Source organism: Hemicordylus capensis, chromosome 4 (genome assembly GCF_027244095.1).
Source record: "Hemicordylus capensis ecotype Gifberg chromosome 4, rHemCap1.1.pri, whole genome shotgun sequence".
In the NCBI taxonomy this organism is placed as follows: Eukaryota; Metazoa; Chordata; class Lepidosauria; order Squamata; family Cordylidae; genus Hemicordylus; species Hemicordylus capensis.
Window position 1 is genome coordinate 263,287,997 of NC_069660.1, and position 18,089 is coordinate 263,306,085.

The window sequence follows — 18,089 nt, forward strand, 5'->3', positions numbered from 1 at the left end:
TGTCTGCGACCCGTTTCGGCTGCAGCTGTGAGTGTTTTTTTCTGTGTTGGCTCTCGGGCGGCTGGGCGGGCAGGGGGCGTCGGCCATGGCCACTGCTGTTGACGTTTCGTCCTGCAATGTGGCTGTGCGTGTCTTTTTGTGTTGGCCCTCGGGTGGCGAGAGAAATCGGTGTTTGCTTTATTTGGCTACTCTAAATTCAGTTTGTGTTCTTAATTCGGCTGTGTTTTGGCATTTTTTGTTCCTTTTACTTTTGTTTTGCCGTTAGACTCAATTGAGAATGCTCACGTGGGCACTCCACTCGAAGGCTCCCTTTCCGAGGGACCCGCTTCTGATCGGAGGGCCCTACAGCCCTTCTATGTGTCGGCTCCTCTGGAGGAGGACGACACCCCGAGCTCTCCGCTCGGTGAATGCTGTGCCCAGGAATGTGCCACCGCTGCTGCATCTGCCCTCCCTGTTCCCCACTTCTCCTCCACCCAGCCCGGGAGCCAACATGGCCGCCCGTGTCCCTGCGGCCATATCTTTCTCGGACGTTCTGAGCATGAGCTCCGCGCATGCTCAGAACGGCCGAGAAAGACACGGGCAGGGACACAGGCGGACACTTTAGCTTATATATATATATCTCCTATATAATAAAAGCCCTGTGTGTGATCCCGTGCGCCCGTGTCTTTTTCGGCAGTTCTGAGCACGCACGGAGCACATGCTCAGAACTGCCGAAAAAGATACGGCCGCCCAGACACGGGTGGCCATTTTTTGAAAGGGGATGACGCCACGTTTAAGGGCCAAAACGGCCCATGAAAATGCCCCCCCGCCAGGTTTAAGGGCCAAAACGGCCCATGAAAATGCCCCCACGGCTGCCGCCACCAACCGCCCACCCGCCCACCCAGCTGCGACACCTCCTTACCCATAATAGAACTCTCCTTCCTGGGGCCACGTCCTGCAAACACTTGATTTAGTAACTTAGAGAAGGAGAGAGGAGCTCGCATGCAGATCTCCTCACTCCTTAAAGCCTCTTCCCGTACTGGCACTTTCGCCGCAAAGGACGCCTATTGCGTCCTATATATATATTTATATTTATATTTATATTTATATTTATATTTTTAATATATATATATATATATATATATATATATATATATATATATATATATATATGGAGAGAGAGAGAGAGTGTTTTGGGACCGTTTGTTGAAAAGCAGTATATAAATAGTTGTCGTATTTGCATTCAATTGATTGTTTTTGCTAATACACATGGGTGGGGAGAAGGTATATTAGGATGAAGGATTGTTTCTCCCCTAAGTTTTAGTGGCTCATGAACCTTGGCCTTTTTCTTTGCTTGTGTAAGTCGCCTGGTTGTGCTTTGCCAATCATGGTGTGCCTTGGTTGCTTGTGTTCCCTGCTTGTGACATACACTGGCCAATCTTTTAGGGTTAGACTAGATGTGAGGCAAGAGATTTGTGATCAGGATCTTCTGCTTTTTTCTTTTCTTTTCTTTTTACTAATCAGCAGCCCCACCTGGCTGCTTTGAAGATCAGGAAAATGAAGTGCTGCAGGAGACTATTTAACCTCTTTTGCCACTTCTCTGATCTCAGTTTCTACCCCATCAAAGGTGCTGTTAGATATCTGTCTTGTTTCTCCCATGGAGCAAATAACAGCCTCAGGGTAGAACAATTAGACTGGGGAACTGGCGCAGAGGAAGGGTTAAATTCCCACCCCCTGAGCTCTGCTTTCCCCATCTTCAAAGCAACTATGACTCAGCTCCTAATTAGTAGTAGTAGTAGTAGTAGTAGTAGTAGTAGTAGTAGTAGCAGCAGCAGTAGTAGTGGTAATTAACAATTAAAAAGTTATAGCAGATCATAATCCTAGATCTCTGGCATCATTTCTAGTTTGGCTTTCTGGTGTGTTGCATATGAAGGATCTCAGTACAGATTCTATACTAGATCCTTTCTAGCCCTACAATTCTACAACCATCTCTAAATCTAAAAAAGAGTAATCAAGTATCAGCAGAGGTTCATACCAAACTGCCTTAAAAGAACTAATTTCTCTATTTTAGATATATATGAAGGAAACAAAACAAAACATGCAGTTAGCCAAACAAGAATAATGCCAGACTATTAAGAAGAAAGGTTAGGATTGTCAGATGTCACACACACACACACACACACACACACACACACACACACACACACACGCAACAATAAAACAGAATACTATAATTATCAAAAATGAAATGCTACATTATATATCTAATATCAGAGATTTAGAGCTATTTTTCTCCCTTACTTGTAAGCTGCAGTAGTCTCTGAATAGTAATCTTTCCAGGAAAAACAAATCTAGTCATTTTGGGCCAGATAATTAAAAATCATAATCATTGAATCGCAGTGGTCAGAAAAGTTAATAAGATACAAGGCTGAATTAACAAAGAACATGCAAGACATGAAAAACATAATAGGAATGCAATTATGCATTGTGATCTTTTATTATAAACTTTAATATTTCATTTTCTTATTTCAAAAAAACAAAAGCAGAAACAAAAATATCCAATGAGGGTCAAATGAACTAATTATTTCCAGAGAGGAAGGAAAAGATTGACATAGGCTCCATTTGCACGTAACATGAAACCAGAGTTGCCGGACCCGTGGTTATTTTTTCCAACCGTGAATCACATCACAGACATCTGGCAACCTCCGTTTTCAGGGTAGGGGAGCCGCTCCCTCTTTCTGGTCCCCTGAGGCTGCATCCCAGCAAGCTTTGTAGCACTTGTGTCACCAGACTGTGGGCAAGGCATTAGCACATCTCCAGGGCAGTAGCAAGTGACCACAATCTTCAAGGGGGGGGGGGGTGCTGAAAGCAATGGTGCCTTTTTGGAATAGTCTGCCCAACCTTGGCAGGGAAAGGGCATTTGAATCCCTTTAAATGCCACACCATCCAAGCCCTTCTTCTGACAGTGATTGCACTGCTGCCCTTGTAAGATCCCCGAAACAAAACAGTCTTGCAAAAGCACAATTTCTGGGGGGGGGGGATCCAGGGGGCACTATTTTCCGGTTAGGAAAGGGAAGGGAACATGATGACTTCCCAGGAGGGGATATGTATATATGGGAAGGGGAAAGGAACCTTGGGTGTGTCCCACTGTGACCAAGGATGCTCTTGCAAAGGCTCACCCTGGAAAAGCAGTCCATGGAGACCAAACCACACTCCTGCCCCATGTCAACTTGCCACCCAGGGATTAGCCCTCTCATTAGAGGGCCAGTCTACTGGGGAGGACCTTAGGCTCACCAAAAACCTTCAGTCTTTCACCGGACTACACACTCATGAATTGAGCTAACCCCCCCCAAAAAGGGGCCCCCACTTGCATGGGCCTTACACTCTCACTGGTTAATGATAGAACTTTTGTGTAGTGACCCCCTCCTCTCCAAGGAAGCCTTTTGTGCACTCAGAGGAGAATTGGACGCTCCATGTGTCTGGGCGTAGCTGGGTGGATAGACTGGGGGAACACCAGGACCAGGGGTGGATCTTTACTGCCATTCAAAATTCCCAGATTTGGACCAGCATTCCACTGTATGCAGAACTGCCACCTCAGGGAATTGCAGGAGAGGGGAGCCCCAATTTCTAGCAACACCAGGAGAGTGGAATCACCGTTCCAGGCAAAAACAAAGATGGGCATGTTCAAATGGGTAGGTGGTCTGGTAGAGGGCACACTTTGACAGCTTGTTCATGGCAGTCGCCAAGACAGGGAGAGCTGTTGCTGGGGTACCTGTCCCTCATCTTCCTCATATTGAACAACCTGGCTGGGTGGCATCTGCCATCCAGCCCCCACGGGCTGACCCTCTTGTGAGGGAGTGATCCATGGGAGAAGGGGATGTCTTCGTACATTACCAATTTGGCTCAATATCCCTGTCCCCACAGACAGTTCTTCTCATGAGTTGTGAAGGGGTATCCCTATTGCCTTACACAGTCATGAGTGAGCAGCCCACTGAGGAACAGCATCCATCATCATCACAGAGGAGGAATCTCCCCTGTCAGTGTTGGCAATGCTGATCCTGCTACCTAGCCCTTCTCATAAGTAATCCTAGGGACCACATACGTTCCCCCTAGGTGAAGGGGCTGGGACCCCCTTCCCCAACATCATCGTACAAAAAATAGACCTTAGCCATTCAATAATTCCTGGTTGGGGCAGCTTTTAAAACCTGACCCTGGGTATCACCACCCTGCTATATGAAGCTGGCCCAGCACTCTAATGGAGTGCCCTGCTTATGTTGCCACCTTGAGTGCATATATCTTTGTTGATTCATTTTGGTGGAACAAAAGACGTAGTGCCTGTCGTAGTGCCTGTGGCTTCCAGTGGCATCTGGTGGGCCACTGTGCGAAACAGGATTCTGGACTAGATGGGCCTTGGGCCTGATCCAGCAGGGCTGTTCTTATGTTCTTACCATCCCAGCCCCTTTCTCTCCTGATTACCAGAAAAGTGGGGGTGGGGGACAAGGGATAGTGATGTGCACAGAACCGGTGCCTACCAGCTTGAAGCTGGGGGGATAGCTTTAAGGACTGGGGAGGGTAATCTCCCCTCCGGTCACATTTCCCCCACCTATGCTGTCATTGAAATCCATCCCATGGGGCAGTAGCATACCTCCTTGCCACCCTGGTGTATGTCAGACCAGAAGTACCTGGAAGTGCTTGGTGCATGGTGCATGCACACCACAATGTGCATGTGTACGTCATGACATGTGCACACACACCTAGCACTTCCGGGTACTTTCGTACAGTGGGGCGGCAAGGAGTTACGCTGCCGCCCCATGGGACTGATTTCAATGACAGCGCCGGTGGGGGAAATGTATGTGTGGGCGGGAATAGCACCCTCCTGAGTCTTAAAGCTATCTCCCCACCCTTTGAACTGGCCGAACCACTGGACCTTTGAACTGGGTTGGAGGTCCGTAAAAAGGCCTCTGAACTGGTTTGTGTACATCCCTAACAAGGGACAGAGTGGGAAGAGGGGACTCCCCTGAGTGGGAAGAAGGCACGCCCCCTTTCTCTCCTGATTACCAGAAGGGAGGGAACAAGGGACAGAGTGGGAAGAGGAGATGCTCCTGTGTGACTTTGCCGTTTGACTGAATGGCAGGCTTGAGATGGAACACTGTGGCGTCCCTGTTGCCGGGTAACGGCTTTGTTGGATCAGAGACAGGTAGGGCGGGGCAAATGCTCGGAGAGGCAGCCAGAGAGAAATGCCATAGGCATGAAGTGGGCGTGGTCCTGGGCGGGTCTGGGCTGCCGCCTCTATTATTATGGTTCCAGAAATTGAACAAAACCCTGGTTATGGTGCCATCTGTGTTCAGAAGTGATACTCCAGCCAGAAAACCTCAGGTTACAGTGGCAAAACTCACTACAAACCACAGGTTCACATTGGCAAGGCAAACCTTTTGTTTCACTTTTGCCGTGAAACAGCAGTTGCATGCATTTGGACATAACAGAGTTCCAACGTCTGCCCATTTAACTGTGGTTTAGGGTTACATGCAAATGCAGAAAAAGTATATAGAATGGGAAAGGAATGGGATATGTGTAGCTTAGAAACAGTATGTTAAGATAACTCATTGGCAGGAAGATGGAAACCAATTGGTTACTATCTCTTCTGGGACAATCATCAGTAGATTTACATTACAGGAGCATAGGTTTAGATTAAACCTTAGGCAAACAAGCTGCCTAATAGAAGCATTTCTGCAATGAGAGAGACTGCCAAGAAATCTCTTGGAAGATGTTCAAGAAAAGTGCAGGCATGCATCTTCCAGGAATGATTTAGGTGTATTATTGTGACAAAAATTAGCCTGCTTTGACTGAATTTCTAATAGTTACCTAAAGGATAACTTTCATCATTTATTATTATTGTTGTTGTTGTTTGTTGTTGTGTTTGTTGTGTTTTAACCAAAAATTCTCAAAGCATTTTAAATTTCAAGAGGAATGGGAAAATCATTCCTGTCCAAAACCAGAGGTGACCAGCAAGATTCAGAAAGGAATCCCTTAAAAGATTGGGAGCGACAATGAAACTCTTCTCATGATCCATGAGAAGAGCTTCTGTCGTGTCTGCGGGGAGAGCGGGCTTAGCCTGCGCTCGAGCCTGTAGCCCTGAGTGGCTGGATTGGCCTCCCACATGACTGCCGGCTCCATCACGGAGCCGGTGGGGCCGGCAGGGATCAGGGCCACGTGTGCCACTAACCTCGTTTAAGGGGAAGGGTGGTTATGGAGGTTAGCTGTCAGAAGCTGGGCAGCTCCCGTTGCAGCACATGGTTGCCCAAAAGTGGGCTGAGCTCCCTTAGCCCGCTTTTGGGCAATCGTGGGAATAGCCTCAACGACTGATATCAGTCGTTGACAATGGGGCCAGAACACCCCAAGTGCAGCCTGGGTGGAGCCAGAAAGGGGCAAGAGAGTGCCTGCTGGTACCTAAGCATCTGCAGCTTGTTTTTTGTCCCTCATCAGCCAGACCACTACTGCTAGTTAGAAAGACAAGGTTTGGAAATGTTGCTGAATTTGACTTGTTTCCAGTCTCTAACCCAGATTGAAGGTTACTAGAGGTTACTATTTATAGTCTCTCCTGCACGTATGCTGAAAAGACCAATTTACTTTGTCCCAGTTTGAGATGCCAGCCTAAAAGTGACACACTGAAATGACTTCTGCTAAATAAACTGGATGCTAAGGAAAAGCATAGTGTGATCGAGACCTACTAATTTAATATTGGCTGTGTTTTGCCCATCAGGGTTTAATGTATCTGTAAGATCTGTACTGGTTACAGGAGGAAGTTCTGAGCTATCAGGGTTGAGGAAAATAGGCCTGATCTCTTAATAAAATAATTTTATATAGTGGGAGATACAGTTCTCATTTGAAAATGAATTCTATTTCATTAGGGATAAACTGGAACTACTCACCTCATTTCATATTTGTTTTTATTATGAGTGTTCAAATGCACTCTCCATTCTGGGAGATTTCTAGCACATTCACCATGATTACCACTGGTGAGAGGGTCAGTCTAGGGAGTAATGGACAGAAATGCGGGAGGGGCAATGTTCACCACCCCTCTTCCTCTGCAACTGTTGTGCCTCCCAAAAATATGTTTCTGGGAGCTGAGGGACCTTCAGGGACAAAAGCTTTTAAAATCATATTCTCATTTGATTACAATGATGTTTAATTTAATTTAATTTTAGTTCAGGGGGGCAGTTGCAAATGTTGGCATGAAATGTAAAAATGAATGAATGAATGAATGAATGAGCATAATGAAGCTACGAGGCAGTTCTCATGTGCAGCCAAGACCCTGGCCTGATCTCGGGGGGGGGGGGATCCCTGGCCTGATCCCGGGCCTGATCCCGGGGGGGCAGCACCACCTCGCCCGGCTTTTTAGCCTGGCTGTTACCTGAGGTTAAGGGAGTGAGTGCTACTGGATCATGTGTTCGCTGGGGCTATGTTTAGCCCCAGTGGACACAGAGATGGGCACCTAAGAGTGTCCATCTCCTGGGAGAATCCTCCAATGCATTGTTCACGTCATGTGGTGCATGGTGGCTGAGATGTGTCATTCCAACATTTGAAGCTCTGTGGTATACCACGTAGCACAGGTCATCTGGGAGCATGCTCCACGCTCCCAGCAACAGGTATTCATCTGGGGGGAAGGTGAGTTTAGCCAGCCTTCCCACCCGCCTGCCCATTGCCCTGCCCACTCAGTCATGTGAATGATCTCTGTGTCTGATGCAACCATGTCATGGAAATTTAGAAACAAAATCACATTGGCCATGCAGATTATAAGGTATGGGGAACAAGTGACGCTCAGGATTGTGAGGGGAAAGAATAAGAAAGAAAATTGCCTCCCAATAACTGCAGTCATCAGGGGAGCAACAGGCCATAAAATAGCAAGTGCAGATCTCTGGTGAGGCGAGAACTTTGCAGTGTGGGAAGGAAAATATTTTCTGTGGTTTTGTGGCTGGGTAGGGTTGAGAGGCAGAAGTGCTTGTGAAGAACTTTTCTGTGTGAGAGTAGGTGACAGACAGTTTGCAAAGAGCTTTTTACATCCAGAACTATACATATTGATGAAAAATAAAGTTGCTGTGAAGGAAATGATCTCTGTCAGAAGTCAGTACCGTTTGCTGCTGTGGTTAATGTCTTCTATGTGTTTCAGTATGCAAATCTGTTATCTTTATCTGGATATCTATTTTGATCGATGTAACTTAGTCTTGGAGATGGATTTTTTGCCCAAAACAAGTCAGAGGACCTTGTGGAAAAGCAAGGAACTAAACATGACCTGCCATATCTGAGTCTACTCTCCCTTCAGTGCATTTTGACCTACTGATTATTAGGGGGGTGTAAATTGATTCAGGTACAAATCAATTTGTATCCAAATCTAGCTGATTTGGGTGATTTGGAGACAAAACAAATCACTCCTGTGGTCCATTGGCTAGATTTGGGTACAAATTGAATTGTTATTGATTCAATTTGAATTGATTCGAGATTCGGATCCCTCCTATTAATTCCCCCAGATTCCCAGCTTTCACGTTAAAAAAAAGCTAAGCTCTAGCCCTTGTAGAAGTGGAGTTATGGAGCAAAATGTATAGTCACTATTTTTCAAGTGTTTGTATTCTTTGGTATATAATAACTTTCCCTCAGTGAATCCCTATGAGGATTCATTACACACCTTCATTTCTTCTATTCATTTTGACTGTGTTTTTGACAATGCCAACTGTCAACTGCCATGTGCCAACTACACCCCACTCCCACCTGCAAGGCGGTGGGGTACTATTTATTATTTATTTATGTATTTATTCGATTTTTAAACTGCCCTTCCAAGCTGGCTCAGGGCGGTTTACAATTAAAAAACAGAAATCATTAAAAACAATTAAAACAGAAATACAAATATAAACACTGATTTAACATCTTAAAAACAATTAAGGTGGACAGATCTGTCAATGGCTACTAGTCTGGTGGCTGTGGGCCATCTCCAGCTTCAGAGGCACGATGCCTCTCAATACCAGTTGCAGGGAAGCAAACGCAGGAGAGAGGGCATGCACATACCTCTTGCTTGTGTGGGCTCCCCAGAGGCATCTGCTGGGCCACTGTGTGAAACAGGATGTTGGACTGGATGGGCCTTGTGCCTGATCCAGCAGGGCTGTTCTTATATTGTGTTCACTTACAACATAGCCTCAATGCACTTGTAGTTGCAGCCCCAATCTTCTTGTGTAGGTGAGGACATTACTAATGCTCATGACACTATGAGAGCAGTGGCCATGTAGTCTCACACTAAGCTCTTCCCTTCCCTTTATGTTTTCATCTGGGTTACAAAGAATAGCATATGTTAGTGATGGCCTGTATGTAGGGGAACAAAAACAGTGGTTCCTCACCTTAAATTCCCAGATGCCATTGGACTACAACTGCCATCATCTTCAGCCTAGGGGTGATGGGAGTTATAGTCTAACAACATCTGAGGACCTACAGTTGGGAACCTCTGTGACAGAGGACAGAGAGAGAGAGGGAGGAAGGACTAGGTGCAGACAGCCATGGGGCAAGTGTTTTAACATTATGAGGTGATACACATAAATCATCGAAAGGAGAACGTCTCTACGTTTTCTATCAGAAAACATGCATAGGGTTGAACTTTGTGACAGGCTGACTCTGTATACAAATAATTAATTAAATATTTGGAATGTACAAGCAGAGCAAATCTGACGTTCTGATAATGTCATTAATTTCCTGGGTTTTTCCTTTACTTTTGCTTAAAAATGCATAAGATTGGACTCTAGTGATGAAGACAAACATTGCATGAGGTTGGCTTTCAGAATTAAAAATGTGTAAATTCAAGAAAAGCAGACATGCAGCACAATTCTGCACATGTCTACTCAGAAGTGAGCCCCACTGAATTCAATGGGTCTTCCAGATAAGTGTGTAAAAGTTTGCAGCCTATGTGCAAGATAGCATAGGATTACTTAAAATAAGCTATACAGGAGGTTGGCTGGCATAATTAATATTTTAGAATGGAAAAGCATCCTTATTCTCAAACACTGATATTGCATTGACCCCAGTTTCAGTGTTGGTTCTACTATTTACATTCGAAGAGGGCTAGGGCTGAAACACAACCATCACAACTTGTGGGACTGTGGGATGTGTCTACTGCTGAAGCTGGTTGCCTTAGCTTACACTTTCCATTCCTTTTGAGCATGAATTTTAAGCACCTTAAACTTTTATTACCCCAAAGTGTTTATTTATTTATTTTAGAATTCTTATCTGCCATAATTTATTTTATCACATTCTTTGGATCCACTTAGTCTTTGCAGTTTTCATTGGCACTGAACAACCAATATCATTGTAACAGATTCTTTTGTATGTTCTTCTGTGACTGTTGATGATATACAGCAGTCAGTTTCCCCCCTGCCCTTCCAGTTTTTGGTTTTTCAGAGAGCGAAGATGTACTTTTTGTGACTCTGTAGTCGTCTTTTAATTCCAGGATTCTGTTTGGGTGAATATATGTGGCTCTAGACCAATATCGCTCTTCGTTCTCAACCAGTATTTACTACTATGACTATCTATATACCACTCTCCAACCAAAGTTCAGAGTGGTTTACAGAGAAAAAGACATAAATAAAATGGTCCCCTGTCCCCAAAGTGCTCACAATCTAAAAGAAACATAAGGCAGATATCAGCAACAGCCACTGGAGCAGTAGCGGCTGGTGAAGCCACCGCTGGGGGTGGCGGCAAGAGGCACCTTTAAGTGTAAATGAATTGGTGCTTACCTCCACTCTCGCCACACCTGAACACTGCTCAGAGAAGCAGCGTGCTACCCAGCAGCCCCTGTGGAGGGGAATTGCCTCTGCCCCTCACCCGGCTGCAGGCAGGGGATCAGCTCCGCGGAGGCCAGATGAGTGGCGGAGGCAATCCCCCACTGCAAGGGGTGCTGGGCAGCATGCTGCTTCTCTGAGCAGCGTTCAGGTGTGGCAAGAGTGGAGGTAAGCACCAATTCATTTACTCTTAAAGGTGCCTCTCACCGCCCCCCAGCGGCTCCTCACTGGTCGCTACTGCATTGGAGGGATGCTGTGCTGGGGCTGGATAGGGCCAGTTGTTCTCCCCATGCTAAATACAAGAGAATCACTACTTTTAAAAGTGTCTCTTTGCTCAGTTAGCATGGGTATGGGCTCAACAATCTATCAAAGCAATTTTAATGAAAGGATCCCCATCCACTCATTTGGGTTGCAACCTAGGTTTCACAGGCAGAGAAATGTCCCTTGAGCCTAGGCCAAGAACAACCTGCATCCAGCTGGCCCCTGGGGATATTCTGAGCTATATTACACATTGCTTACCAAATTTCCAAGCTGGCACAGTGTCTAGGAAGCTTATGGATGTAGTCTCATTCTGTCACATAACATATGAACTTTCCATAGCTGTAACCCCCATCTCAGATGCATTACATCATTTCAGACCTGATCTCCACAACATAGGTAGCACTGTTTTTGTTATTTGAACTTAAACAGGAGTCTGACATTAGACATTCCAGTAATGATGGCAAAACTAGCAAACACGGCTTCCAGACTATTGAGACTCCGCATTGATGTTGCTTGAGGACTTGGAGGATCTATGAAAATGTCATTCAGAGGCAGTGAAGAAGGCAACTTCCATGTTGAGAATTATTAGTAAAGAACTTCAAAATAAAATGGCCTGTATCAGAACATGTTTATGTCGATCTATAGTATGACTGTATTTGGAATGCTGTGTGCGTTTTGAGTTCCTTCAGCTCAAAAAGGATATAGTAAAACTGGGAAAGGTGCAGAAAAGACAAATCAAAATGATGAAGGAGTTGGAAAACTTTCCCTATCAGGAGAAACTAAACCATTTGGGGCTTTTTGATTTAGAAAGCAAAACGACTATGCAGAGAGATGACAGAAGCCTTTAACATTATGAATGGTGTGGAGGAAATGGGTAGAGAAATATTCCTGCCTGTAACACTAGAAATCTGGGTCACCCAAAGAACCTGATTGGCAGCAGATTCAGGTCAGACACTTTTTCATACAATGCACAGTTGAGCATGCAGTTCGCTGCTTTGTGTTGCTATCTTAGATGACTATAATGAGGATGAGACACATTTATGTGTCAGTGACTGGTTATCAGTCATCAGAGCTAAATGGAACATCTATGATCTGAGGCAATTTACTTTTGAATACCAGATGCTGAGGAGTGGACAAACAGCAGGGAGGGCTTTCTCATTCACTTCATAAGGAAGCTGCCTTATACTGAATCAGACCACTGGTCCATCTAGCTCCATATTGACTGGCAGTGGTTCTCCAGGATTTCAGGCAGGAGTCTCTCCCAGCCCGACCTGGAGATGCCAGGAATTGAACTTGGGACCTTCTACATGCAAAACAGATACTCTGCCACTGAGCTACAGCCCCACTCCTGCTTGTGAGCTTCCCTTCAACTGGTACTTTAAAAAAAATAAAAAATAAACAAAAGGCACATAAAAGGTTCCACTGTTCTCTCCGCAGTTGAAAAGACTGCACTTTAGATTTTTACTTTTTGAAGAAGCAGTATGGCCTAATATCCATGAGAGCATGGCCTGATGTCCATCTTTCTTCTAATGACTGACTTGTATTCTTAAGAGCATGAGTTTTCAAAGCCATTTGTTTATAGTTTAAAAAGCTATTTTACTTACACATATTTTTGAAATATAGCTGATCTAAAATGTCTACTGCAGTTGATGCAATAAAGGTTAGAATAATTATTTTATTTATATATTTATCATATTTTTATACTGTCTGATATGTACATCTCTAGGTGGTGTACAAGATCTAAAATATTAAAAAAATCAGTTTGTTATCCCTCCTCCAGCCCATTACTGCCTCCAGGCAGGTATTTAGGAAAGATATGCCATTTTTTGATGCGGTTGACATGGAGAAGTAGATCTGGGTGCTGTCAGCATATTGATAACACCCTGCATGAAACCTCCTAATGATATCTCCCAGCGATTTCATGTAGATGTTAAAAAGCACTGGAGACAGTATGGAGCCTTGCAGGACTCCATACCAGAGCTCTTGTTTTGAAGAGCAATAGTCTCCAAGTGATACCATCTGGAATCTACTAGAGAGGTAGGAGTGGAAACACTGTAAAACAGTGCCACCCAATCCCTCAGGCAGTCCGGAAGGATACCATGCTCAATTGCATCGAAAGCCGCAGAGAGATCCAGAAGGATCAGCAGAGTCACACTCCCTCTGTCTATAGCCAGTTGGAGATCATCAGGCCAACGAAGGCAGTCTCAACCCCATAGCCCACATGGAAGCCAGTTTGAAATGGGCCTACATAATCTGCATCATCCAAAACTGCCTGGAGCTGAGAGGCCACCATTTTATCAATTACCGTGCCCAACCATGGAAAATTAGAAACAGACAGGTCAATAATTAGCTAACTCTGAGGGATCCAGTGTAGCTTTCTTCAAAAGTGGTCTAATAATAGCGTCCCTAAGACAAGGCAGAAAAAAACTGCTTATTTGCCATCCGCACTGCTGGAGCATAGCTCTTTAAATGTGCTCTGTGCTGTGTCCAATCAGATTCATGCTGAGTCTTCCTTCGCTTGCCCTCTAGTTGTCTACCTCACTGCTTCAGCTCCTGTAGTTCATCTGAATACCACAGGCCTGTCTTTAAAGCAAGTCGGAGAGGTCGCTTAGGAGTGATTGTGCCTACTGCTCTAGTGAGTTCATTATTCCATGTTTACACCAGAGCATCAACAGAATCACTAGCAGAGACAACCCTAAATGTTTCCAAGGCTTCTTGGAATCCTATCAGATCCAATAGCCTCCTCAGGTAGAATGATCTAATAGGACCTTCACCCCTGCAGAAGTGGGTTGAGACAGTAAGTTCTACCAGATGGTGATCCATCCATGACAATGGGGAGATGACAGGAGTTTCCACTCACGGAACACCACCCTGATCAGAGCAAAAGACCAAATCTAGCATTTACTGAAATTACTGAAGTATTTTCTTCCTCAATTAATCCATGTAATCAAATAACATACCACGAACTTTTTCAAATATTTACATGAAACTTTTGAAATATCTCATTTCATGCTCCAATTAAGGAATTTTACTTTCATGTGAGGACCTCCCCACAACAAGATATCTTGGATTTTATTGTGATTTGTGGATAACTACAACTTCTTTTCTTCTTTCTTCCAACCCTAGGAATGCTTTCATAGACATTTTACGAGCTATTCTGTTGTCTTTAGAAGTTCTCATTGAGGATCAAGAGCTTCAGATAAATGGCTTCATTCTAATTATAGACTGGAGTAATTTCTCCTTCAAGCAAGCCTCCAAATTAACACCATCTATCCTCAGACTGGCTATTGAAGGGTTACAGGTATGTGGAATGTGAGAAACATGAATGTTATATCCTGGATCATTTGAGTTTAGTGATTTCCAGATGAATACTCTTTCTCAGCATGAAGACAAAAGAAAAAAAGAAAAAATGCAGCTGTAAACTCTGTCAGAATTTCAAATGTTTGTTTATTGCTTTCATTGAAATGGTGGGTTGCTCTTACCACAGGCATGTACTACTTACTGCGGCAATTAAGAATAATGTTTAGAGATTTGAGGTTTAATCCACATGAGACTTCCTGGGGATTAAAAACTTGCAACATCTGCTTGATGAAGCACATGCCACACACATGCGGGGTCTAAGCATAGTTACGTGCTGTATGGCAGATAAATAAGTGCCTGGAGACACAGCTAAGCATAGTCATTTTGTGTCTGTATTGCCCAAAGGTCAACGTTGTGTTTTTTTTGTTTTTTTTTAATGGTTAACAATTAAAATCAGAACAGGATATGTCTGCACCAGGTGGTTTCTGAGCACACCTTACTGGGATATTGGGAATAGCTTTTGTAGTTTCTGCATAATCTCATATCCTGTCAGCAAATGGGCTCCTCTGCTAGAGGTGTGTAGTGTGTCTGTGTATGTCTGTCTGGATTCTCTCACTGTGCAATTTAAGATTCTCGAGCAGCAGTACCCATGCTTAATAAGGCCTATTGATCAATCATAAAGAGCTAGCTACTGTACATGTGAACAAATGCTAGATTTCATTCTAAGATGTATTGCTTTTTAGAGTGTTCATGCACTGCAGGTGCTAGAGGGGACAGCAGAAACACATCAGAAATGGAAGCAAGTGTCTGCCACAAATGCAGCACAGCAGGACCAACTGAAAGTGCCTGTGTATAATGTGGGCAATTACTTGTAGAGTATAAGCATCAGTTCTATGCACATAACACATTCCATCCTCATGAACAACCCACAGAGTGATGTGACTGCTTATTCTTGCTTGAATGGGGTGCTGGAGGATGGCTGGATAAAAACATAATAGGAATTGAAGGGCTTAATGCAGAAGCTACTTTCCTTTGATTTCAGACACTGAATTAGCAGGACTGTTTATAAAGTTCTTTCATATCATAAAAGGCAATTATCCGGAATTGGAAAAGTTACCACTGAAGACCTTTACACTTAGAGATTCAGTTTCCTTTGAAGTTCTGAATAATCTGTTTTCAGAATGGCATTTTTGCCTACCCCAGCAAAATAACTTATCGATATGTGACTGACCATTATTAAGTATCTCATCTAATTGTGTGCATTTGCTTTTAAATTGACATGTGTAAGGTTCAGTTTCTGGCATCTCTGGTTAATAGGATCTTGGGTAGCCGGGCTGGGAAGAATCTCTGCCTGAAACCCTGGGTTGCTGCTGAACATGGTAACTTGGCTACAGACCAATGGTCTGTTTTGGTATAAGGCAGATTCATATAGTTCTGTGACATTCTGATCTGCACTTCCAAGTTGACTCCTCATTACTATATTTATAATCTTTTCAGATAATTTAAAAAAATATTTTCTAAAGTGTACCACTTAAAGTTACTTATCAGGAACATAATATCCAATCTACCACTATGATACCAAAATATCATAAGATTATTTCTTACCCATTATATACCCACTGAATATACACTTTATGTAAGCAGGTTTGAAACATGTATCTTCTGAAATATTTGATTGTTTAGCTTGCATTATTGTTGAAGCATTTCTGAAGCCAGTTCCATAGTGGAGAGCATATTGGTACCGACTGAAACAAGGTCAGCATGACATATTCCCCAAACAATTAAACCGTCTGTTTTCAACAGCTGTGATACAAGGTAGAGTGGATTGTTCTCTGAGCTGTCAGTCAAAGAGATGTCTGAAAGGAGACTAGGGATCTACTCTTCATGTATAAAATAGAATAATATAAACAGATTTTGCTTACAGCAAGAGAAAGTCCACATTGGTTGTCTGCCATTTTGATGAGCCTAGATGGACTGGAGAGAAAAAGTGAGGGAGAGGGAGAGGGAGGGAGAGAGGAAGGGAGAGAGGGAGAGGGAGAGGGAAGGAGGAAGGATTTCTGGCAATAAGCTTGCTTTTGTTACTTGGAGATTGAAAGGAACTATTAGAACATCAACAGGCAGGCAGATGATTAAATGTTGATGAGGTTATACACACATGTGTGCAAAACCGGGCTAAGGGAGCCCAGCCTGGTTTTGCACATGCATGTGAACTGCTGAGATCAGGCCCGATCCCGGTGGCTACACAGTGGCAAACCCACGTAAGTAGCCTCCCTTCTAAATGAGGTTATGGGAGCGAGCACTTCTTTAACCCCATTTCTGTGCTCGTGACCCCATTTCTGGCTGCCACACTCAAGGAGGAATGTGGGGATCCTGATAATGCACTGTGCACTCAAGTGGTGCGTTATTGTAGCTCTGGGGGGTGGGGCAATGGATGACGGTGCTTCCCTGCACCCTGACCCCTGGAGCTGTTGGCAGGAGCCTGTGCTCGTCTGGGCAGGTGATCGGCCCACCCAAGGAGGGACAGTTGCTCATCTGCAGGGAGAGTAAGTGTAACCTGCTCTCCCTGCAGACCACCCTGGAGCTCTTCTCACTGATCATGAGAAGAGTACATGTTTTCTGATATTTTTATCAGAAAGTCCAATGACTACATGTTTACTGATATTTTTAAGAATTATGGAAAATCTGCAATTACAGTATTATGTGTTTCTTGCGATATATATTGGCCAGAATCCAGCACAGAGTTCAGACAAATTAACTTCCGTTTTTGCAATGGCCTTAATGTTAGCCCTTTTTCATGACCTCACTCCCTGCATGCTTGGTGATTAAGGTTCTTCTGGCCACATGAAGGAACCCCAGTGCAAGCTGTACAGCTGTATGCACACAGGGCTCCTTTCTCACCATGCTGAATGCAAAGCTGCTGGAGTGTGGGACAGGGAGGCAGGTGTGATCCTGTGCCCTACATCTCATGCATTCTCATGGAATGTATGAGGGGTTTTGAGAAGAAGCCTTTTATGTGCAGCCATAATGGTCAATAAACATCTAACAAAGTAGTTTATGAGATACACGAGGGGTTATGTGCATCTGGATATTGAGGTGTCCCAGATCCTGCAGGGCTTTTAAAGCATAGGAGATCCCCATGAAGGCAGTCAGTGAAATATTGCCTCAGGGAACCTGGAGCCACCAATCTGAAGAACACTCTGCCAAAGCAAATGCCATTATTCCTGTGGATGTATATTGGTCTCTGCCCCAGATCCTGTCCTTTCTGATTAGGGTTGCCAACTCGATTGAAGCTGTACCTGTTGGTTTTTCCAAAAGTTGATTCCAATATTTTTCACAGTTTCAAACCATTAAGATCTCCAGGATTGGTTTCAATGGTTTCCTGGAGATTAATACTGATTCCTGTAGACTGCAGACCACTTCTGAAGGGTTGGAACTGGCAACCCTACCTGACATTTGCTGTTGGACTGGGAGCACAGATTAGTTTCCCCAAGGCCATGTACAGCACCTAAAGGCTTAAAGCTTAGCTGGAATAGGGCATATGTATAAATCACTTCATTATCTTGTCATCCTTACAACAACGGTATGAGACAGAGTATGATGCTTCCTATTATATGCAGTATATTGTGTTATATATAGCATACTTAAAGCTATAGTATATTTTTAGGGATGTGCAGAAATTGGCCTGCCTGGTTTGGTTCGAATCCGGGTTGGATTCAAACTGACCTGGCCTGGCTC

General features: G+C 44.1%; 1 protein-coding gene across 3 annotated transcripts in view; it reads left to right on the plus strand.

Annotated features, from left to right (window-relative positions):
- The window catches only part of CLVS1 (clavesin 1), a 124,169-nt gene that overhangs the window by 25,580 nt on the left and 80,500 nt on the right, over positions 1-18,089 (plus strand). For all 3 annotated transcript variants that reach the window (XM_053242591.1, XM_053242592.1, XM_053242590.1), the window contains exon 3: positions 14,181-14,355. In XM_053242591.1, coding sequence (XP_053098566.1) covers positions 14,181-14,355 — 175 coding nt within the window. The remainder of the gene's footprint in view (positions 1-14,180; positions 14,356-18,089) is intronic.